This window comes from Polyodon spathula, unplaced genomic scaffold, assembly GCF_017654505.1.
Source record: "Polyodon spathula isolate WHYD16114869_AA unplaced genomic scaffold, ASM1765450v1 scaffolds_1577, whole genome shotgun sequence".
Classification (NCBI taxonomy): domain Eukaryota; kingdom Metazoa; phylum Chordata; class Actinopteri; order Acipenseriformes; family Polyodontidae; genus Polyodon; species Polyodon spathula.
In genome coordinates this window covers 1-23,604 of record NW_024473054.1, presented here as the reverse complement: position 1 = coordinate 23,604, position 23,604 = coordinate 1, and the positions used below count along the sequence as shown (strand labels likewise).

General features: G+C 45.7%; 4 protein-coding genes across 5 annotated transcripts; 2 read left to right on the top strand and 2 right to left on the bottom strand.

The window, feature by feature from the left end:
* Window positions 1–11: 11 nt before the first annotated feature.
* Window positions 12–8,765, top strand: sema4ab (sema domain, immunoglobulin domain (Ig), transmembrane domain (TM) and short cytoplasmic domain, (semaphorin) 4Ab; the record flags this gene model as incomplete). Its single annotated transcript, XM_041243090.1, has 13 exons — window positions 12–203; window positions 434–496; window positions 808–906; window positions 1,216–1,327; window positions 2,022–2,132; window positions 2,284–2,420; window positions 3,216–3,397; window positions 3,647–3,794; window positions 3,923–4,112; window positions 4,325–4,443; window positions 4,691–4,854; window positions 6,084–6,181; window positions 6,804–8,765. Coding segments are annotated over 13 exons (2,346 nt in total), but the record flags the coding sequence as incomplete, so codon positions are not given.
* A 1,046-nt stretch (window positions 8,766–9,811) lies between these two features.
* On the bottom strand, window positions 9,812–14,751 carry LOC121309913 (membrane-spanning 4-domains subfamily A member 4A-like). Its single transcript, XM_041243091.1, has 7 exons — window positions 14,638–14,751; window positions 13,031–13,231; window positions 12,738–12,848; window positions 11,784–11,840; window positions 11,335–11,511; window positions 10,589–10,702; window positions 9,812–10,195 (listed from the first exon to the last, which is right to left on the bottom strand). The coding sequence occupies exons 2-7, from the start codon at window positions 13,214–13,216 to the stop codon at window positions 10,094–10,096; spliced, it is 747 nt and encodes a 248-aa protein (XP_041099025.1). The 5' UTR covers window positions 13,217–13,231; window positions 14,638–14,751; the 3' UTR covers window positions 9,812–10,093.
* Window positions 14,752–15,228: 477 nt separating this feature from the next.
* LOC121309914 (membrane-spanning 4-domains subfamily A member 4D-like) lies at window positions 15,229–19,973 on the bottom strand. 2 transcript variants are annotated; one of them, XM_041243093.1, is made up of 7 exons: window positions 19,784–19,971; window positions 18,326–18,511; window positions 17,265–17,375; window positions 17,069–17,116; window positions 16,695–16,835; window positions 16,451–16,564; window positions 15,229–15,675 (listed from the first exon to the last, which is right to left on the bottom strand). In XM_041243093.1, the coding sequence occupies exons 2-7, from the start codon at window positions 18,497–18,499 to the stop codon at window positions 15,577–15,579; spliced, it is 687 nt and encodes a 228-aa protein (XP_041099027.1). In that variant the 5' UTR covers window positions 18,500–18,511; window positions 19,784–19,971; the 3' UTR covers window positions 15,229–15,576. The 2 variants fall into 2 exon arrangements, with proteins under 2 accessions (XP_041099027.1, XP_041099028.1); XM_041243094.1 differs by lacking the exon at window positions 17,265–17,375 and having other exon boundaries at window positions 19,784–19,973.
* Window positions 19,974–20,563: 590 nt separating this feature from the next.
* On the top strand, window positions 20,564–23,598 carry LOC121309915 (protein C1orf43 homolog). Its single transcript, XM_041243095.1, has 4 exons — window positions 20,564–20,786; window positions 22,237–22,338; window positions 22,585–22,702; window positions 23,219–23,598. Exons 1-4 carry the CDS (start codon window positions 20,724–20,726, stop codon window positions 23,398–23,400), a joined length of 465 nt encoding a protein of 154 aa, XP_041099029.1. The 5' UTR covers window positions 20,564–20,723; the 3' UTR covers window positions 23,401–23,598.
* Window positions 23,599–23,604: the final 6 nt, after the last annotated feature.

The window sequence follows — 23,604 nt, the reverse complement described above, 5'->3', positions numbered from 1 at the left end:
CCCTCAGTCTTTGTCTGATCCTCTCATTTCTTTCTGTTCCAGTCCACCCAGGCCGAGTTCTAGACCGACTCAGCGACAACCGATTCCGGAACACCACCACGCTGTTGCTAAGCGACGATGGCGAAACTCTCTACGTGGGGGCTCGTGACGCCCTGCTCTCATTGGACGTGAGCCAGCGCGGCGCCGTGACGATCAAGCGCGAGGTGACCTTCCTTTGAGGCGATTCTGACCACCAAATGGCACTGCCCCTAGTGGCTGTAACAAAAACCACACGTGTTTCTTACTGATGAATTTCCAGGCTGTGGTGACTTTTAACAAACAAACAAACAAAAAGCTTGAGTGAATACATTAGTTTGGATAATATTTCAGATCCTGTTGTGTTTTCAGTTGTGTGCATGCATGTGAGCACTGTGTTTCTGTTGCTCTTTCCCAGCTCCCCTGGCCTGCCGTTGAGAAGAAGATAAAGGAATGTGGCTTGAAGGGGAAGAGCCATGAGGTAAGGCAGATAGAGCAGCTGCAGTATGTGTGGGCGCTGTCAGTCTGCCTCTGTGAGATTATAGTTTATAGTTACAGTGGTATATATTTATGTAATTACACCTCATTGTCCTTCTGCTTCTAAACCAAATTCATTTTCACATTGGAAGAGCCTTACACGGGGATGTGTAAAATTTTCAACACAGCGTAATAGCTTTTAACAGCTGCCTGGCTAAAAGCAGACCGTTGGAGATTGTGTTTGGAACGCTACTGAAACTAACTGGAATATACAAAAACGATGGCTAACTTTTGCTGTTCTCGTTCTCTTTCTAGACGCAGTGTTTTAATTTCATCCGAGTCCTCCTGCCCTTGAACGAGACTCACCTGTACACCTGTGGTACCTACGCCTTCAGCCCCACCTGTGCTTACATCGTAAGAGACGCCCCTCCTCCCCTCCCTGCTGGGGATTATCAATGATCAATCTAACACTGATTCATCCAGTGATACAATCTTACTTCTGCTGTATTATAATAATTGCACATTCATGTTTTCATTAGTATTGGGGTTATGAAAGACTAGACTGCTTGAATGAAGTGCTGAACATTTTCAGCCTTCTCCTGTGTAGAGAGGCGCTGTGATGTTTCTAAACAGGTTTTAGGCTGAACGTTGTCTGCCGGGATAGACACTTGAGTCACGTGGTTGAGGAACCAACGTCCTGTTCCTGTCTCCCCTCCTGGTCAGAACATTGAAGAGTTTTCGCTGACTCCCGACTCCCAAGGGAAACCACTCGCTGAGGACGGGAAAAGCCGCTGCCCGTTCGACCCTTATCAGAAGCACACAGCCATCATGGTCGGTAAGCATCTCCATCTTTCATTATGAGGAGTGTGTGGAGAACTGAGGACGAAGTGTGGGTAGACAAGTGAGCACTCTGCAGTGTGGAGAGTGGAGTTCTCTTTCCTATACTGCTAGAGCGCTCTGCAGTGTGGAGAGTGGAGTTCTCTTTCCTATACTGCTAGAGCGCTCTGCAGTGTGGAGAGTGGAGTTCTCTTTCCTATACTGCTAGAGCGCTCTGCAGTGTGGAGAGTGGAGCTCTCTTTCCTATACTGCTAGAGCGCTCTGCAGTGTGGAGAGTGGAGCTCTCTTTCCTATACTGCTAGAGCGCTCTGCAGTGTGGAGAGTGGAGTTCTCTTTCCTATACTGCTAGAGCGCTCTGCAGTGTGGAGAGTGGAGTTCTCTTTCCTATACTGCTAGAGCGCTCTGCAGTGTGGAGAGTGGAGCTCTCTTTCCTATACTGCTAGAGCGCTCTGCAGTGTGGAGAGTGGAGTTCTCTTTCCTATACTGCTAGAGCGCTCTGCAGTGTGGAGAGTGGAGTTCTCTTTCCTATACTGCTAGAGCGCTCTGCAGTGTGGAGAGTGGAGCTCTCTTTCCTATACTGCTAGAGCGCTCTGCAGTGTGGAGAGTGGAGCTCTCTTTCCTATATTGCTAGAGCAGGGCTGCAGACTGAGTTTCCCTCAGTCCTGTGTTTGTTGTGTTTTATGTCTCCTCAGAGGGTGAGCTGTACGCGGGCACCGTCTCAAACTTCCAGGGGAACACGCCAGTCATCTCCCGCTCCCTGGGGAGACCCATGAAGATGGATAATACTCTCGGCTGGCTGCAAGGCAAGTAAACCGCGGGATTTCATTAAACCCCAGTGTATTTCCCTAGCTAGCAGAGCCATTAGTAGCTTGTGTAGAAACCATGAAGGATACCAAACATTCTTCATCGCTCGAACCATCTCCTGATTTTTTGATCTTTTATTTTGAATGGCAGATCCTACCTTCGTCAGCTCCACCTTTATCAAAGGGAGTGCCGGGCAGGATAAGGTCTATTTCTTCTTCAGCGAAGTGAGCAAAGAGTACGAATTCACCGAGAAGCTCACAGTGTCTCGCATCGCCCAGGTTTGCACGGTAAGGACCCGCGGCCAGACTTCAGCTCCTACCCTGGGGCAGGCAGGGCCTTTCAGTGAAGCTGTTTCATCTCGCCTGAACTGGAAACACGCTGCTCAGAATTCAGAGCCCCTTCCCCCTTGCGGTCTCAGCACAGCTGGTACCACAGAGTGTAACATTAACCTGCCCCCCCTGCAACGCTGCCCCTAGTGGATATAAGAGGTACATCACTGGAGCGAGTGTTGTGTTTCTTGCAGCCACTAGGGGGCAGAGTGTTGCAGGTGGTCAAATTGTTGCATCCAGCTGAACTTGGAGACCTGTTTTGAGAACTGTAGCAATTCAAAAGCATGTGAGGGGGTGGAAAAGAAAATGATATTCTACAAGTCTCTCTTCATACTTGTGCTTTTTTTTTTTTGGGGGGGGGGGGGCTGATATTTGTTTTCGGTATTTCATTTAAGAAGTATTTATGAGCGTTTATAAAACAAACCCGTTCATTAACATGTCGATTTCGAAGCAAGAGAAGCCGGTCCTTCCCTCACTTTTATAACTGCGGTACAAAAAGTCAGCGCCCCGGGATGAGAGGAAACCTGGATTCCGGTTGGCTTTTAAAACACCCGGTGTGGAACTTAGTCGCCGTTGATTGGTACTCGGTTGTAAAGGTGAGGGAAGGACGGCTTTTCTTGTTTTTCTGAAATCAGCATGTTAATGCACGGATCTGTTTTGAATGCCTTCCGATTTCTAAAATACTTCTTAAAGGCAATTTCGAGTACGAATATCTTAGTGTCCTGTGTGGTGACGCTGTGTGTTTGGTGACAGAGTGACGTCGGGGGGGAGCGCGTTCTCCAGGGCAGCTGGACCACCTTTGTCAAGGCACTGCTCAAGTGCTCTTCCCCGGGAGAGGTGCCCTACAACATCATCCAGGATGCCTTCACACTCCCACCACCAGAGGGCAGCCCTGTCGAAGACACCCTCTTCTACGTGACCTTCAACGCCCAGTGGTAAGAAAGATGGCTCCTCAAAGCGCTCTCTCCGGTCTCCGTCGGGAGACGTCAGAGCTTGAATGCCTTCAAAACGCTCAATCAGAAACTGTAAGAAACCAAGTCAAACAGCAGTGCCTTCTTCAGTGTACCAACAAGGAGCTGTATGTGGAGCAGAGATGGCTCTTCCTTGCTTGTCTGCTGGACTTGGTTTCTTCCTCTCTGGTACAGCACTGGCAAGCCTTTGATCTCACAATGTTTAACCTCCAGGGCTGGCGGAGCGGGCCGGTCTGCAGTGTGTGTGTTCAGCCTGGCCGACGTCAAGGCCGTGTTCGCTGGGAATTACAAGAAGCTGCACAGAGGCACCCAGCGCTGGGTCCCACACATCATGGGCAACACCGACACCAAACCTGGAAATGCAAGTAACCAAAAACCTCTCCATTGGAGAGCAGCATCCACAGCAATCAAAGACTTACTACTGCTGATTCTGAAGTACTGAAAGAAACTGCAATTCAGTTTTAATGTAGTAATACTCCCTCTTGACAGTGTGGGTTGAACAGCTCAGTGGACAAGGACCTGGCGTTCGTGAAAGACACGTTCCTGGTTGATGGGAGCGTGACCCCGAAGGGCAGAGGGCCGGTGCTGGTATCCCCTGAGCTGCGGTACAGCAAGATCGCAGCGCAGAGAGTCGCAGGGGCCAGGAAGCAGAACTACATTGTGCTATTCCTGCTTACCGGTAGGCCCTGATGATATTAACGGTGATGCACCAGTCTCCAGAAACCTGCTTTCTGAGCCACACTGCATTCCTGAGATTTCATTTATTGAAACCTGTTGCCTAATTTTGAATAGGAGACGTCTATTTCGAGACACCAAGGGGGTAAATAGAGAGTGTATTTAGTGAATGAGTTGATATGAATTAGATTTATTTATTTTTTGGTCCCCCTGTAGAATCGGGCTCCCTTCACAAAGTGGTTCTCTTGGAAGGACGGGCTCCTCATATTATCGAGGAGATTGAGCTGTTCACTGAAGTGCTGGCTCTGGAAAACCTGCTTCTCTCCGTTGAAAAGGTGAGCAAATGCAGGTGTGGAAATAAGACTCCCACTGCGCAGCAGTTCGAGCTGCTCCTAGGTTCATTATGTTTAATAAGACGTACCTGAACTACACTGTCTCTTATCGAATATGCTATGCAACAGGACTCTGATTTCCATCCCTGATGGCTCATGTATTAACTGTCAGTAGATGATTTTGCGTTTTGCGTTTCCTGTTTCTCCGAGATTCTCTTTTTAAGGTTTTGTTTCTTCTTGTCCTGATCAGGGCGTGGTGTTTGTGGGCTCCTCGGAGGCTGTGTTTGAGATCCCCGTCTCGAACTGCAGTTTCTACCAGAGCTGCGGACAGTGTGTGCTGGCACGGGACCCCTTCTGTGGCTGGGACCCCGGCAGCAAATCCTGCACTGAGACGGGACTCTCCCAATCCCAGCTGTGAGTGCAAACCGGCAGGGGTGCACCCCAATAATAAAGAGAACCCTTATGAGCTGGATTAATCTCCCGGCTTCCTCTGCTCTCACATCGCTAGCTATCCAATAACAAGTGCTTTCCTTGTGTGTTTCTGGACTAAAGCAGTTGATGTATTTGTTTTCTGTTGAGAAATGACAGAATCTAGAGCCAGTGTCTTTTATATAGGACATATGTTAAATGTTTTCTCCATGCATACATTACAATACTACAGGGCTTCTCAAAGCTGTGTCTGGTTCTCATTAGAGCTGATCTCTCAATCACTTAACTAAACCCTTAATTGAACTGATAAATGACTAAACTAGACCTTTTTCATTGCTTTCAGCTCTTAAACAGCTGCAGATTTCAATTCACTTATGAAATGTTGCGACTATCTTGAAATCAACTGTTTAAGAGCTGAAAGCAAGGTCTGACTACGCAAGTTATCAGTTCAATTAAGGTTGAGTCTGGTTGAGTGATTGAGAAGAGTTGGAATAAAAACCAGACACAGAGGGTCCCCAGGACCGGGTTCGAGAAACCCTGCAATATTAGGCATAACAGTGTGTGATAGAAACGAGACACTCTCCGCACAGCAGTTTGATCCGTTCCTGGTTTTACTGTGCGTTTTAACAAGACACACCTGAGCTTGTTACCTGTACACTGCGGGGAACCAAGCTGGCATTGAAACCTGGTACGGGGGATGCTGCTGCGATGCAAAGGGAGTCTTATTTCCAACCCTGACGTGCATGTTTTCAGTTACACACGTTTTACACAATCTGTCTGATTATTCCATTGGGAAATTTGTTTCCGATTGCAATTCTACTTAAAGAAACAAAAATCAAACCGCTGTGTGTGTGTGTGTGTGTGTGTGTGTGTGTGTGTGTGTGTGTGTGTGTGTGTATTGTTAACTCTGTGCCTTCCAAACCAGGTCGCTGTTCCAACCTTATTCTTAATTCTTTAATTTAATTTAAACTATTAATGCAATTAACCACAGCTGTTAACCTGGATTAGAATGACCCCACACTGACCTTCACACTGTAACTGCTCAGCTGAAACCATTATCTCCTTTATTACCGACAGCCTTATGGAATATGATCTTTGATTCATGGGCCATAGGGATTCCCTTCACAGTAATGAGACCTGTAATCTGGTATTTTGATTCTTCTCCACTGGCCTTAATAAAGACCTGAGACTGTTTGTTTTTCTTTTTTGTTCAGGATCCAGGATATTGAAAGGGGCAATGCAGATAAGTTCTGTTCATCACAGTCCATGACGCCAAAGTCAGGCTCCCACTCAAGGAACACACCAGCCATAGGTGTGTACCCCTGTGCCCTCTCTGAACTGCTTGGAATCCTTTAGCTGGGACTGTGTTAGGATTGTGGGCTGGCAGGATTGTATCCGAGGGTGGAAGTTACCTCGTTAGCGTGAAAAGGAAAGGACCTGCTTCCCAGTGGCGCATCCAGTAAAGGCGCTCCGCGGGGAGTGCAGGATGTGTCCTATAGTCTGGGGATCCTGACCGGGAGTTCTTAGGGGGCAGCGCTGCCCAGGTAGGGAGGGCTTAGGTCGACAGGGGAATCCATGGCTCACTGCGCAGCAGTGACCCCCTGTGGCCGATAGGGTGCCTGCAGTTCTGCAGTGGAGCTGCCAGATCTGTGTTGTCCTCCGGCACTATAGGCCTGGTGGCATCGCTGTGAATCCACAGTGTGAAAAATGCCGGGCTGGCAGGAGCACGTTTCGGAGGACGCGTGCTCCAGAGTTTCCAGAGTCGGGGGGGGGGGGGGGGTTGCGAGCATTCTAGCCTCTGCAGATGGCAGTAGACAGACTGGAAAGAGAGTTTTGCTCGACTGCTTTTAAGAAATCTGCCGAGGGCATTTTGTCAGTGAATTTGAAAGTGTCCTCAATGCTTTCTAAATGTTCTTTTGTTTTTGTCGACCCAGATGTAAACATCGCAGTTACCCTGAAAGGGACTCAGAGTCTGCCCTGCCCTTTGGACTCGCGCCTGGCCGTCCGGATTTGGACCAGGAACGGGCAGAACGTGAGCCAGCATGACTACATGCAGAAGGAGGACGGCACTTTAAGCTTTCTGATTAACAATACCACCCTGGGCCTCTACCAGTGCACCTCTGTGGAGGCCAACTTCCGGCAAGTGGTGGCCCGCTATAGGCTGGAGGAACAGACAAGCCCCGCCCCTTATGGAAGCCACACCCACACGGAACCCCAGCCTCCTGTGGTGAAAGAAACAACTTTTCAAAAGATATCCCCTCCTCTGTTTGAAGAGCCCACTTCCGTGAAGGAGACATCTGCCGACGTAGCCACAAGCAGGCATCCGCCCCGCCCAGGCAGGGAGCCCGTACTTCCTCCCAGGAACGAGAAAAACTACTACAAAGAGCTGGTAGCCGTGTGCTGCTTCCTCGCCCTGACTCTGCTCAGCCTCCTGCTCGGAGCCCTGTATGTGTGTCGCCAGAGGTTACACGGGAAAGCCAGGGTGCAAGTCTGCAGCACAATCCCGCAAAAGGCAGCCAACGCAGGCAGCTTCCAGGAGCAGATACCCTTGAGCCTGGAGAAGCAGAACCAGGACAAGATTGAAAACGGGGGGACGGAGAAGAAGGAGGCACAGAAAAACCGCTTGAGCAATTCCAATGGGGATAGCTACAACAGCCCCGCGTAAGACCATAAAAACCTTTGAAGACTGCCGAAGCACTTTTTACCTGCGTCAAATCTCTTTTCAGTCTTCTTTCAACTTTCACAAGCATATGAAACTCGTTCTCCGAAAGGGGCACATTTAATACTAAGGCAAAAATAATCATTCTGGTGTTATTTCAAACGATTTTTCCCGCAGGAAGACGGAAAGCAATGTTTTCAGCATTTTTGCAGGCAGCTTAGATCTCCAGCTCTTGCTTGAGAACTGTCATGGTCTTAAAAGACAGAATGAAATGTGTGTCACTTCTGGGCTGGGCACTCTCTTCTATCGGAGATGCTTTGCAGTTCTGTTTTGTGACCGCTTCTCCACTGGGTGTCAAAGAAAGTATTGTTCCCAAATGTTGGTCTTTTTTCATGTATGTGATCTGTAAATCAAAAAAGAATTGTCTTTTGATTGAGTGATATATAATTGTTTTTTTTACAAACTTAAAATAAATAAGCATTTTATTTTATTTTTTTTAAATTGAACAAAATCTGTGAAGATGCTTTTAAAAATGCTCCCTGTATTGCAAGTACCCAGCAAGTCCCACCAAGAATTATTTGCCTTTTTGCTTTTAATTTGAAGCGTATGTTATCGCATTGATCAAGCCTCTGTTTATTATTTCTCAACGCAGCAGCATTGAGTGTTTCTAATAATTCTGGTTGAGCGGTTTTGGGTTCAGTTCCTCCAATACTGAGCAGGTGTTTTATCTAAATCTGTCCACCTGACTTTGAGCTGGTCTGGAGAATTGTAAACAATACTATCGTGTGCTCGAAGAGGATGAGAGTGTTATTTTAAAACATTTTTTTTTTTTTAACTAATGAAACTTCAGTTCTGTGCCCACCGTTTTTAACCTCTTGCTTGTAAAGTATAGCTGCACGATTTATCTGATCTATTTTATTGAGCTCTTGCCCCCACAGCAAGCACACGCTCAGGGTAGCCTGTGCTGCGGATTGTGCTGACTCTCCATCCCCACTGAGACAAGTGAAGAAACAGCTGCTTGAATGAGTCCTGCTCTCCACAGAGGCTAGGAGCAGCTGACAGCTGTGTGGAGAGCAGCAGTCAGCATTGACACAAGCAGCTGTTTCTTCAGTTTAAGTAGTCAGTCTGTGTGCAGCTCTACTGTGAAACTCAGAGGACAGGGTCTTGCCCTGATTACTTCAATTTTTTAATGGTTAAAAATGATTGTTATATGTAAAGTAAAAAAATAGCTGGCAAAGTGTTTTGCTTATTTGTTTGTTTGATTAGGGGAAAAAAACAGTCTCCCTGGTTACCTCTCTAAATGTCTTTTTCAGATACTGTAACTCCACGTTCCCCCTGCATTGCAAATGTTATCCGCTACTAACTACATGGTCTCTTTTCAAATGGGTGAACAGTACATTTGTTTTTGTGACAAAAGAAAGGTAAGACATTCTCACAGGTACTGGGGATCTGAGAGCAGCTAATTCAATACAGTCTAGTGTAGAGAACTCAGTGCTGTACTGGGGATCTGAGAGCAGCTAATTCAATACAGTCTAGTGTAGAGAACTCAGTGCTGTACTGGGGATCTGAGAGCAGCTAATTCAATACAGTCTAGTGTAGAGAACTCAGTGCTGTACTGGGGATCTGAGAGCAGCTAATTCAATACAGTCTAGTCTCAGTGCTGTACTGGGGATCTGAGAGCAGCTAATTCAATACAGTCTAGTGTAGAGAACTCAGTGCTGTACTGGGGATCTGAGAGCAGCTAATTCAATACAGTCTAGTGTAGAGAACTCAGTGCTGTACTGGGGATCTGAGAGCAGCTAATTCAATACAGTCTAGTGTAGAGAACTCAGTGCTGTACTGGGGATCTGAGAGCAGCTAATTCAATACAGTCTAGTGTAGAGAACTCAGTGCTGTACTGGGGATCTGAGAGCCAGCTAATTCAATACAGTCTAGTGCTGAGAGAGGCATTTTGTTATGTACTGGGGTTCTGGGTTGATGTTTTTCAGCTGGTAAAGCCTGAAAAAGGCATGTCAGACCCCTTCTCTGTGTAGCTGTACAAGTTAAGCATATTTTCTTAAGCAATGATCTCTTATGAATGACAAACTCTATTAAACTGAAACACTAAAAGACTTTGGAGAAAGACATGTAGTGTAAACGTTCATATTTTAATTGGACTGTTTTTCTGTATTTCTCAATCTGGCACGACTGAGTGTTTTGTATCAAATCGAAGTTCACGTAAAGCTTCGGACGTCTAGGTTGTTAGGAAACGGACCGCTTTTACACCATTCACAAAAATAAGGCCAGATTCTACCTTTTTAATAAACCCAGAAATCAGAACCCATAATTATTTAAAAAATACATAATTATATTGAAACAGTTACAGTTACTGCATAGGGGGGCGGAGCTGGGTTACACTGCATAGGGGAGGCTCAGCTGGGTTACACTGCATAGGGGAGGCTCAGCTGGGTTACACTGCATAGGGGAGGCGGAGCTGGGTTACACTGCATAGGGGAGGCTCAGCTGGGTTACACTGCATAGGGGAGGCTCAGCTGGGTTACACTGCATAGGGGAGGCTGAGCTGGGTTACACTGTATAGGGGGGAGGCACAGTCTTGGCATCCTCGCTCTTGAAATCCTGCCCAACGACCTCCACACCACTGAAGGAGTTCTGCACCACAATCACAGGCTGCGGAAACAAAGAAGGGTTAGAGGAAAACAACAACAGAATATCACAGGATGGGAATCACAAACTGCATCCTGACCCGTGGTTTTAAAAAAAAAAAAACAAGCAAAACGAACGAAGCTGCCCCGCTTTCGAGTCCCGCTGCTCGACGTGACAGAAATGCATTACGACTTTCTCCGTGCCAGCGATTCACAATGTGGGAGCAGCGAGGAAGCAGGACACAAAGGAACCACACCGGACAGAGACACTGCAGCGCAACATTTAGCCATTGCAGTCTCTGCTGTTCACATTCTGAATCGCCGTGCACGTCCTGCAACGTCCACGCAATATGAAAAACAACAAGACGGGCTGCTTCTGTTACAAAGCAATAAACGCAAACTCAGTTTCCCTCCTTACCGTGTAGCTGTCGTGACAAACCGCTTTGCAAGCGAAGGCAGCCATGGAGACGGACACACAGAACTGCAGCAGGGAGAAAAGCAGCAGCACGCTCTTCAACCCTGTCGCAGTGCGCTGGGAAATAACAAGGAGAGCAATGTTTATTACAGAGAGAGCAGACAGGATTACACCTCAACATGCATGCTCCTGACAACCGCTGCCTTGTGAAACCGAGAGGACAAACATTCTGCAGCAGGCGCTCTAGATAAGTACATACAAACATATATCACACATACATGTCTCTCTACAACACCGATATCATGATCAATAAACATTACAATGCCTTAGAAAAAAGAAAATTACAGCGAAGTACACAGCATGATCAAAGTGAAGACACTGGAAAGTATCTGCAAGGAAGGAAATAGACTGAAAGCCCTGGGGGTGCAAAGTACTTGCACAGAGAAGGCACAGGACACTTTTATAAGGGAAACCAATAAAAAATTATAACCACTTTAAAAACAACACCTCTAAACCAGAGCCTAGTTAGTTCAAGGAGACGCATAATAATTCAGAGATCGGGGCACAGCACTGCTGGATGCAACGTAGTGTGGGATGAGTTAATTGTGTGATCCAGGATCTTGCCTTCTGGTCCAGCAGAGGGCCGTCCTCAACTGAGACTCCGGGCCAGTGACGGAGGACCACTGCCCCCCGCCCCTCCCCCCACAAGGGGGAGAACAAGCCTCCAAACGAACAAGCTGGGGACTTACCTGTGTTTCCAGCATCATTTCTTCACATTGGTGTCTGTAATAGTCGTAGCTGTCCTGGGAAGTCACGTGAGAGCAAACACCAGTGTTATAATAATAAGGCAGATCTATGGAATAAAAGCAGATCGCGATCCCGGCTGCAACACTGCTGACCACATTCATACCCAGGGCTGCCTTTATCTGCAAAAAATACAAACAAACAAACAACAGCAGTAAGAGCATGACCTGTTTCACACCGCTAAGCTCGCCCAGCAGTAAAAAAATAAAACAGCAACAAAATCGAAATGAATAATACTTAGTTCTGCATTCCTAGCACTGGCATCTACAAAGAAAGAATATCTTTTCTGCAGTACCGGCGCCTGATCTAGTCGTGTGTGTTTCCATTATATCTAGATCTAGACACACCACTGCAGGGTCGTTGCGATTAAGTCGGGGGGAGGTCCTGAACTCACCAGGCTGGCCTTGGGGGTCCTATCAGCAGCAACACAGAGAGATCCAGAAATGATGTACTGTCAGGAGAGAAGAGCTTATAATATACAGCACTAGACCCTGATATTGATGAGATCCAGCCCTCTGAAATGTCTTTATAATATACAGCACTAGACCCTGATATTGATGAGATCCAGCCCTCTGAAATGTCTTTATAATATACAGACTAGACCCTGATATTGATGAGATCCAGCCCTCTGAAATGTCTTTATAATATACAGCACTAGACCCTGATATTGATGAGATCCAGCCCTCTGAAATGTCTTTATAATATACAGCACTAGACCCTGATATTGATGAGATCCAGCCCTCTGAAATGTCTTTATAATATACAGCACTAGACCCTGATATTGATGAGATCCAGCCCTCTGAAATGTCTTTATAATATACAGCACTAGACCCTGATATTGATGAGATCCAGCCCTCTGAAATGTCTTTATAATATACAGCACTAGACCCTGATATTGATGAGATCCAGCCCTCTGAAATGTCTTTATAATATACAGCACTAGACCCTGATATTGATGAGATCCAGCCCTCTGAAATGTCTTTATAATATACAGCACTAGACCCTGATATTGATGAGATCCAGCCCTCTGAAATGTCTTTATAATATACAGCACTAGACCCTGATATTGATGAGATCCAGCCCTCTGAAATGCCTTTATAATATACAGCACTAGACCCTGATATTGATGAGATCCAGCCCTCTGAAATGTCTTTATAATATACAGCACTAGACCCTGATATTGATGAGATCCAGCCCTCTGAAATGTGTTTGTATCAGACAGAGGAGCATCACAGTTAGCTATACTGTTTTACTATTCCTATTAACAACACAGCACTGGGTGGTGCTGTCCGAGATGCGCGCTGATCTGCACTGGAGTCGAGGTCGAAGCTCCGAAATGTTCAATTACCAATACACTGGTCCAGTACGGGACTCCTGTGCCAGCTGATATCGAGTAGGGAGTCATGGACAGAATCACGCCAAACACAATGCCGATCACTCCAACCAAGATCTGCACAGTCTGCAAAGAAAAGCAGGTTTAGAACTAATGACCTACGCAATACCTTTTATAGGAGCTTTTATAGGAGTTCGGAATGCAACTTTCTCTCGCATGACAGGCCTGACTAGCCCCATCGATCACAGGGTTCACTATTCCACCCCGATGTTGGACTTTGTCCGAGAGAGAAGGGCACGGAGACTTACCCCCAGTGGCCTCGGCTCTCCTTTGACAAACTTCTTCAGCTTCTCCGACAGCTGGCACAGGGCACCGCTGGGCACCGCGTGGCACTTCTCAGCCGCAGCGGCCGCCTGTGCAGCGCTGTCGTTGCCCTGCGGGAAAATCTGGGTCACGATCACCATCCCGTTGGCTGTGGCGACAGACGTCTCCATTGTTCCTCACAGTTCCTGGGAGGAGAAACGCAGGGAGCTTGCTGACACGTTTTACCTAATTGTGGTTCAATCTTAAAATTCCAGGTGATGCAAAACATTTGGTTATATCTGCACTTAAAACTGAATCGGAACAGGAACGCTTGGCAAAAAAAAAAAAAGAAAGTTTCTAGGGATGTTTGTATTTTTACCCAAGCGGCAAACATTTTCTGGCCATGCCAGTGCTCATGATATATCACTGACTCACTTTTCAATCCCGGTACAATATCAACACAGTTGCGATATTCCCGTCCCCATCCATGTATGTTTAAATCGACAAGGTCTGAACTCGTTTCTATGGCGACCGCTGTCCCATCAGCTAGAAATGGATCCGCTATACAGCATGTTTACCGTCCTGTCCATGTTACAGTACTTCGTTTTGTTGTTCAATCATTAAGAGTCGAGCAGAACGCGAAAGGATGAGACGAACGAAAACGCATGAGGTTGTGAAGAGTCAGCGGCTTTGGGAACGAATGTTTTTGTTTGTTTTGCTTTGTTTGTTTTTCCCTATTTTTTTTATTATTATTTAAGAGCCTCGCTGCTCTGCAGTACGCTTTACCTCACAGTCACCATCACTACCTTTGTGGCGATTATTTTGGCTTGTTTTTTTATTTTTTTTTGGCGTAGCCGTGATAAAAGTATACTGCAGCTCGGCGTAAAATGTAAAGCTGTTTGAAGCGTTTTAACCGTGAAGCAAGACGTGCGTGCGTTTCGGAATACTGACTGGAAATATCGAAACAGTCCCGGTGCGAAACCAGCCCTTTTACGCGTTTCAAATCCGACACCGTTGCTGCGGTACGACTCCGATATGAACTCCAGCCTGGACGGGTGTTTCGGCACGGTTGCGCAATGCGAGTGCGCACAGGGCGCAAGACCCGGTTTCTTTACCGCCACCGGGACGCTCTTGTCGGGCGAGGGTTTCAAGTAAATCGTTTTTTTTTTTGTTTGTTTGTTTTTTAAACCCGGTTGTCGATTTTCTTTTGCTCTAATGTGGGCAGGGCGGGTATGGCTACCGGTGTTTACTAAAACGCGCAATCAGATGGACTTTGAACCGTTGCCAGGAAACGGAGTTTTTTTTTTTTACGAACAACCAATAAATAAAAATTATATAAAAAAAAAGGTTTTAAAAAATAAAATACAATCCTCATGCGTGTGCGTGCATTTCTATTATTACAATACTGAACACCCACGCTTAGTTCGGCTATTAAACACTTCTCACGCCTATTTCAAACAACAAGAAGAAACTAAAAACACACAAAATAAAACCTGTGGTTTCTTTTTACTGTTTTTGTTAACGGTTTGTGAAAATTAAAATACACCCGAGTACACTGTAAAACAAAACGACTGCACGCAGGAACGGTTACTTCATTAACTCGTCTGCTTACCTGACGCTTTTAACCAAAGAATTACTTTCCAACTCCCTTCTAAGGCGCTGTACACGAACCCCACTCTCGCCAAAAACGACCGTCTAACAGGCGCTTCATTTGGAGAGTGGAGCCGTGTAGCTCCGCCCTGGTTCAAGCTGAAAGGTTAATATGCTTTTTTTTTAAAAAAAAAACTCTAATGCAATTTCCAGTAAACGGGAAACAAAACACGCTGGAGACGCCCAGAATCTGGAGGTGAATCAAAAAATTATATTTTATTTGTGTTGTTTTCCCAAATAAATACCCCGGTACGTGTTTAGAACAATTACAAGCAATTCATTTTTAACCCTTTCAAGCGTGAAATATTGAAAATAGCAGATAGAAAATATAGTTTTGGACACATAATACGTAGAGTTTTCATTGAAAATGTTTACAAGGTTTTTTTTCTCCATTGCTTATATGTGGGCGGGGGGAGTCTTATTTCCATGCATGCAGTGTATACAGCTATGCCGCTGCTCACGTGTTGGGGGTCACGCAGTCTGACTGCAAATCTGTAACATGAGCAGTGATTTCGCTACCAGGAAACTGTATCAATCTGAGGATGCAACACGCTACATCTACAATGATTTATTAGTTGTGCAACAGCGCAAGGATAGCGCACCAGCTGATGATCTAGGACCGCGGTGCTGAGGGCAGGCGAGACCAGAGCACAGCAGGAGGGGCGGATCAGGAGATCTCCCAGCGCAGCGTGAACAGGTGGGGGTCTGGAGAGGGTGGCGGAAGGCAGTGAGCCCGAGCGGTCCTGAAGTTCTCCGGTAGCTGGTAGCCGCGGTGTAGGTAGGTGGCTCGGATCTTTCTGAGCAAACTCCTAGCAAAACCAGGAACGGATCAGATTGCTTTGCAACGGGAGCGTGGTTCCCATCCCTGGCGTTGTATTTGTGTGATGAATCCTCCCCTCGGTCACTCTGTATAGGCTGGAGGCGCATCCTTAGTCTCGCTGTAGGGGTTCTGCCCACGAACCTCTGCAGGGCTGAAGGAATTGTGCAGGATAACCACAGGCTGAAATGCAAGGGAAAAATCTATCAACACCAACAAAGCAGCTGCCTCCATTCACTGAACACAGCAGTGCCTGGGTCGCTTCAGCTGAAGCGCCTCTACCCTTTCAGTGAATTCGTTTAGATTTTTGGTTCAAAGTTTTATGTGTCTTATTAAAACCAGGAATGGATCAAACTGCTGTGCAATGGGAGTCTTATTGCCATCCCTGTCTGTCCTTATGTTAACGCTTCATTCTCAGTGTTTTTTCTTATACAAAAGGTTTGTCAAAGTTTGGCCAAAAGTTTTGCGTCACCCAGAATTTTAGGATTCAAACATCATTTAAACCAAAAAAAGCCTACATGAACATAATTTGGATATTTTATTTAACTCCATCTAATCAGACAAACTACAAAATGATACTGCAAAAGTCTACCGGAAGTCACAGTAGCACAGAAGTATTTCATGTTAGAACATGAACTGTCACATTTTTCAATTTTCGTCTGTTCTTTGTTAAGTATATGCAAAATTAGTTAATTCTATAGGGTGACGCAAAAGGTTTGGCCAGAGCTGTATATGCATGACAGACACCGTGTGCAGCTCTCAGACGGGCACCGTGTGCAGCTCTCAGACGGGCACCGTGTGTTTGCACTTGAATTGGGTCCGTACAGCTCTCCCTGTGATTGTGCGTTTTGAAGTTGTGGATGATCGTGAATCTTTACGAAGCTCCTGCAAGCGGTCGCACTGGGGAACAGCTTCATTAAAGGGGTGCGGGAAATAAGAAGTGGGGCTGATTCCATACCGTGCAGGAGTCGTGGCAGAGAGCTTTGCACCCAAAGGCAGCCACAGAGATGGCCAAGCAGAACTCCAGCAGGGTTAGGATCAGAGGCACTATGTTTAGGACAGTCTCTTTATTCTTGAAAAAAAAAAGAAAAACATTAAACATATTATTATTATTATTATTATTATTATTATTATTATTATTATTATTATTATTAGTTCAGGAAACGTGGTGCTAATCTCATTGAATTGTTCTATATACTTACAACATATCCCCAACAGAAGCGATCGTAATATCCATAGCAGTATCGCTGTATACTGGAAATGACGATATCTATGCTGTAATTGCATATTCCAAGGACTGCTGCAACAGTGCTCACCACATTCATACCCAGGGCTGCCTTGATCTGCAAAATCCACAAGAGTAAGAACAAGACCAGCCCGCCCGCACCCCTGAACTTTCAAAGCAAGAGGGGTGTCCCCCCCCCCCCCCCCCCCCCCCAAAATTCCCAAATCTATTCTGCCCTGACAAGAGCTAAATTTACTGTTTCAGATCCCTAATAAAATGTGCATTGATCAGTTTGCACCAGCAGTGTGCAGTTGGTAGAACACACGCACACACAAAAGGAACTCTACTCACCAATCTAACAGTAGGGGCAGAGATAGAGAGAGATCCGGAAATGATGTACTGCAGGAAAGGAAAAGAAGAGACCGTGTTTATTAGACAATACAGCACGTACTTGCAATACCAGACTGCATTAAGAGTTAGTGTTTCTCAAGGGATCCACGCAGTTAAGGACGGTTGCAGGTTTGTGTCAGTCATGCACGCTGCTTACCAGTGCTCCAGTCCAGTACGGGGCTCCTGTAATAGCTGTGCTAATGTTCCCGCTCAGAGTCAGAACCACACCGAACACCATGTTCAGAACCCCGATGCAGATCTGGAGGCCCTGTTAGGAAGAGTCCAGAGAATTCTGCGACATCGAATGTTGTTTGGGGAATTAGAAATCACACACCAGAACCAATCACAATCACTGGTAAAGCATAGGGAAGCATTGTAAAGCACAGAGAGGTCTGGTAAAGCACAGGGAAGCATTGTAAAGCACAGAGAGGTCTGGTAAAGCATACGGAAGCATTGTAAAGCACAGAGAGGTTGGAAGCATAAAGCACAGAGGTCTGGTAAAGCATATTGTAAAGCACAGAGAGGTCTGGTAAAGCATAGGGAAGCATTGTAAAGCACAGAGAGGTCTGGTAAAGCATAGGGAAGCATTGTAAAGCACAGAGAGGTCTGGTAAAGCATAGGGAAGCATTGTAAAGCACAGAGAGGTCTGGTAAAGCATAGGGAAGCATTGTAAAGCACAGAGAGGTCATGGGAAGCATTGTAAAGCACAGAGAGGTAGGTAAAGCATAGGGAAGCATTGTAAAGCACAGAGAGGTCTGGTAAAGCATAGGGAAGCATTGTAAAGCACAGAGAGGTCTGGTAAAGCATAGGGAAGCATTGTAAAGCACAGAGAGGTCTGGTAAAGCATAGGGAAGCATTGTAAAGCACAGAGAGGTCAAAGCATAGGGAAGCATTGTAAAGCACAGAGAGGTCTGGTAAAGCATAGGGAAGCATTGTAAAGCACAGAGAGGTCTGGTAAAGCATAGGGAAGCATTGTAAAGCACAGAGAGGTCTGGTAAAGCACAGGGAAGCATTGTAAAGCACAGAGAGGTAAAGCATAGGTAAAGCACAGGAGGTCTGGTAAAGCATTGTAAAGCACAGAGAGGTCTGGTAAAGCACAGGGAAGCATTGTAAAGCACAGAGAGGTCTGGTAAAGCATAATAAACTGTGGGAAATGTACACTTTCTATTTAAATGTCTTCATAGTGGAGCTGAGAGAGAGGAGGACAGGCTGACTTACCCCCAGCACTTTCGGCTTTCCTTTTAGAAATGTCTTAATCTGGCAGGGCGCTGGAGATAACGCAGTACCGGGCTCCACCGGGCCCCTCGGAGCCGCAGCGGGAGCTGGTGTCCCGTTACCGTAAAACTGGGTCATGTCGACGGTCCCGCTGCCAGCGCCGACGGGAGCGCTCATGCTTTTCAGTCTCTGGGAAGAGAAGCGGGGAGAGCTCGTTTCAGATTTGGCAGAAGGCTTTGAAAGGTTTTTAAAGAAGCGGGTCAGGTACCAACACCATTTTTTGGAGCAATTGTATTGAGACAGGGACGATGCTTGTCAGCTTTGGAGTGAATCAACTAAACCGTGTTCAAATGAAGCGGTTTTGAATTTAAGAGCACCATTTTTTTGTCGTCCCCATGATGACGCATACCGAGCTAGGAGTTATCTGGATAAACGGAGAAGATTTTGAAAGTTTGTTTTATTTTCCAAAATTTCCGCCAAGCCGCCGTCTTGGTTGACGCAGGTGCAGCTACACGGAATGATAGCTGCCAAATGTCCTGCTGATTGGTTACACCGTGTGTGAAGAGGAGCTGTTTAAAGCTTTAGAAGGAAATAATAATAATAATAATAATAATAATAATAATAATAATAATAATAATAATAATAATAATAATAATAATAAAGCCAGCTTGGAAGCCCAATAATACACAGGACAAAACCATAAACCAGACTAACGTGCATCTCCTTGATAGCACATTTAGCAGCGCACTCAATTCACAAATAATACTGATCGATTATTATTACGATAATTTCGCACCTTGAACGGGCTAGACCGTTAATGAACAGTAAAGGGGTTTATCTTTTAAGAAAAGGACAAATGTGCAACCTTTGACAACAAGTGTATATGAAAAAAAAAATCATAACGGACCTGTACCGTTACCAGAAATTAATTACCACGTGTAAATACAGTACCAATGAACAAATGCATCTGATTTCAAGAACCAATATCATTACGTTACTGCCTATATATTTAATAGAGATGCTCATCCCAGTAACAAGGCGTAATAAAGCATAGTGTGCGCACAGGTGAGCGTTGTACTTAAAAGCCAGGTGTGTAAAGAATATGTATTGACATGACCAACCTGGGCACAGCTGTGGTAAATACCCAGACCAGCCGTGGGAACAGAGCGGGGAAAACGGGACAAACACATTGATAAACTTTTACAAGGTATCAAAAAAAAACAAAAACAAAAAGTAAATAAAAACACAAATGAACACATCCCCGTACAGCTACGCAGCAACGCGTTAAATTCGCCTTTTCAGCGTATTGTAGACGGTTACATATGTTTGTTAACGGTTTATTGAAACTTGGAAGAAGAAACACACACACACGGATATATAATACGTGTAAACGAGGCTGAAAAACAAGGATGCCCGCCGTCTAAGTGAAAGAGAGCAACGCGTATTCATTCGACCGCTTACCTGGTAATAAATGGTGTAATTTTCAGCTGCGTCTTTTCGCACCGTTTAAAGCCACGCTGTGCTCTAAAGCAGCACCCCGTGTTCTGGTGTTTATTACACAGTGCCAACATCTCTCCACCCCGCTTCCTGAGCTAAAAATAAAAAGAGCTGGACACTGAAACGGTTTCCTGGCAGTTGAACGTGATCAGCAAACAGTACGAGGATACTTGTTGCTTATTACGTGGGAAGGAGCCGTTTTTACGCAATATTATGTAAAAAAAAAAGTACATTAGGACAATATGTCTTGTGAGATAGGGCGTTTGCCAACAAGCAAGTGGGAAATGAAACATCTGCTGTGCAAGTTGCATAATCTGCTAGACCTAGTGGAGAGAGCAGATATGTAGCGCACTGCAATGATATTCCGCGCCGCGCTGAAGGGTCCGAGAGCCGGTGGCGAGAAACAAATTTGACCCTTCCCAGAACTGCCCCAATTTGCAGTTGGAATGAAATTGACTGTGAATGGCAATGATGCGTTGAGACTTTATTTATTTACTCGTGTTAAGTTGAAATCAATTGATCAGTCTCATTAGATATAAATAAATCAATAAAACACTTTGGAATAAAACGAAACGATTACATCGGTAATCAGCCAATTAATTTCACTTATTCTTGTATTATTATTATTATTATTATTATTATTATTATGCCTTTAGGTAACACCCCCGTCACATGACACGAGTGTTTCGTTTGGACGGCGCTTGCACGCATCACGTGATGGTGTCCCTGTTTGCTTCCACAGTTTCCATTTCTCGACTTTATTTCCAGGGAGAGTTGGAGAGATACAGTGTTGCGTCCTGAGCTCAGAAATGGATTCATGCAAAGATTAAACTAGCGCAGCAGTGCGGTCGCTCAGATCGCGATCATTGCGTTTTGTCGGCGGTGTCGCGACAGAGCCGGGGCCATGGCGTCCGTCACCACTCTCTCCGGAGTGAATGTTGTTCTGGTTATGGCGTACGGCACTCTGGTGAGTAAATCGCAGCCTTACCAGCGTCCTTTACCCCCTCTTTTGTGTGCCGGCTGTGACACAGCCGGGCTCAGCCACGCCAAAGCCGGCTCGTCACATTCCCACAAACACTGCGATTGTGTGAAAATGGCAGCTGAGCTGAATCGCTGTCGTGACACCAACGACACAGTGCGCGATTACACTACCTAACACGATTTCTGTTCCTGGGTAGTAAGTGTTATTTCCTAATTGCTTATGCAATAAGTATAGAAAATGGCTATTATTCCCCACAAACTTTGCTTTTGTGACCAGGACAGTGATATTTCAAAATATCACTATTTCCAATGAGAAAATGGGCTTTTCGTTCACAAAGTCAGAAAAAAAAAACAACCTATGAATCCAAATTAACATGTATTTATACTAAAGCAATACAAAAATGACTACAAAAGATTTAGAAGTGAGTAGTTTTTCGAGATTTACGATTGTACTGTAAATACAAAAAATTGTTACACGGTGTTTTTAAAGGGGAGCAAACAGTCTAATGTCTCTCTGATGTGTTTCGGTCGTTTACTCGCTTTTCCTTGTCCTGATTTGTCCTGGGATGCGGGGGAGCAGGGTGGCCACCTAGCCCCCTAATTCCGGAACGAAAACAACAGGATTTCAGAGTTTAAACTGAAGGAAAGCAACACGTGAATTGAGCCCTAAACCTTTTGCAAAATCGATTATGTTGATTAATTATAATCGAGGCAGCGTGGCAATACACTAACGGCTTCTAACAGACTAAATACATAAATAATTACCATGATCGATATTTATTTTATTAATAGTTTGATATATAAAAGATTCTTTATATTTTTCTAATAGTCTTATCGCTTTCTCTCGCTCAGATCGTTAATATTGACCTGCGGTTCACTATTCCTGACGCCAGACAGCGTGAACACCTGATCAGTGTTGTTATTAGCAGTGCCAGTTAGGGCTATAGATTACTGATTAACAGGATATAAATAGCAACTTTTAAATATTTATAACTGAAATACCGATTTTACAAAATAGTGTCTTGAATAAACCTACGCAAAACGTTTATTTTTTTGTAAGATTTGTATTACCACAATGATGAAGCGAGTGTTTTTAGTGCTCAATTCACGTGTAAAACTTTTCAGTTTGAGGGCAATTTAAAAACCATGCCTGGTCCCAGAGTGTTCTTGAATTCTGGGGCGGGTGGCGACCCTAGCGGGAAGGGAATAAGACTCCCGTTGCACAGCAGCGTGATCCATTCCCGGTTTTACTGTTTGCTGCCTGTTGTCTAAGGCGCAGTGAACTGCTCCCTGAGGTTCCTTGCATCGTGATACAGTCGCTGCCTCTAATGGGATGCGTTGTGTGTGTCACGGTTCGCTGCTGGTAGCTGGCTGGGTCTCGCTGCGCCTCCCTGCCGCGTCCAGTCTGTGCTCTGAGCTTCCCTTGCTCTCCGCAGGTTTTCGTGCTGCTGTTCATCTTCGTGAAGAGACAGATCATGCGCTTCGCGGTCAAGTCCAGGAGAGGCCCCCACGTGCCGCTGGGACACAACGCACCAAAAGTACGGACAGCGTCGGGACGCTCCAGTGTTCTCCAGTGTAGTGTAGGGGTGCCGTGTTAGACACAAAGTAACACTGGGTGTCTGTCTGACAATTTGTGTCTCTCTGTGTGTGTGTGAGTCTGTTGGTCTGTCTCCGGGCGTGTGTCTGTCTGTGCGTCTGTCTCAGAGTGTGTATGTGTGTCTCTGTCTCGGAGTGTGTCCGTGTTCATCTCCTGTTTCTAATCCGCTCTCCTTTGCCTCGCTCAGGACCTGAAGGAGGAGATTGAACTCCGGCTGTCCAAGGTGCAGGACATCAAGTATGAGCCTCAGCTACTGTCCGAGGGCGATGAGAGGCTGCAGCAGCTGCAGGAGCCGGGCAGCCCGTGTGAGCAGAGCTCCCCTTCCTGTGAACAGCATCCACAGCTAATAGATACATAATAGTCCCCTCCCTCCCTGCCTGTGCCCCAGAGAGCCGGGCTCCCCTCCCTGCCTGTGCCCCAGAGAGCCGGGCTCCCCTCCCTGCATAGCTAAGAGATACACAGAGCTGAAGTGCTGATTTATAGGTGTAACTGTGACAGACAAACACAGCAAAGTTTCAGGTGCGTGTTGGAGATTCAGAAACAGATATTCACATTGGAGCATCAGATATTAATTATCATGCAGACACTATCTCACAGGGATGGGAATAAGACTCCCATTGCATAGCACTTTCATTTACTATGAGCTCGATTCACCCCATTGTGTCGGGATCAATCTCAGGCTTGTCTTGTTAAACTCCAAGTAAAACCAGGACTGGATCGGACTGCAGTGCAACGGGAGTCGTATTCCCAGCCGTCTCACTCGGGTGCTGTGTGTCCTGCTCTCTGCCTGTCAGTAACGCGGTTCTGTTTGTGTTTTCAAGGTTGCTTTAACTATCTGTACAGAATGAGAGCGCTGGATGCCATCAGGACCTCTGGTAGGAAATGCAGCTTTTTCGTGTTTCGTTCCCCTCGGAGCCCTCAAAGCGCTGCATTTAAAGGGGTGTTTGCAAATGAAGTAGTTCCCCAAGTCTTGCACCCGCTCGCTATGCAGGTCGGAAATTAATACATGATTTATAGTCTGGATTATAAACATGATTTATAGCTCTGTGCATTTGCATCACTTAGAATGCAGGATTGAGACATAAGAAAAAAGATACTATATGAACATAATTTAGATCTCTTTTTAACGTTGTGTAATTAAAAGAAATTACAAAACGATATTGCAAAAGTCTGCCCAGAAGCCGTACGTGTTGACCTGTACAGGAGA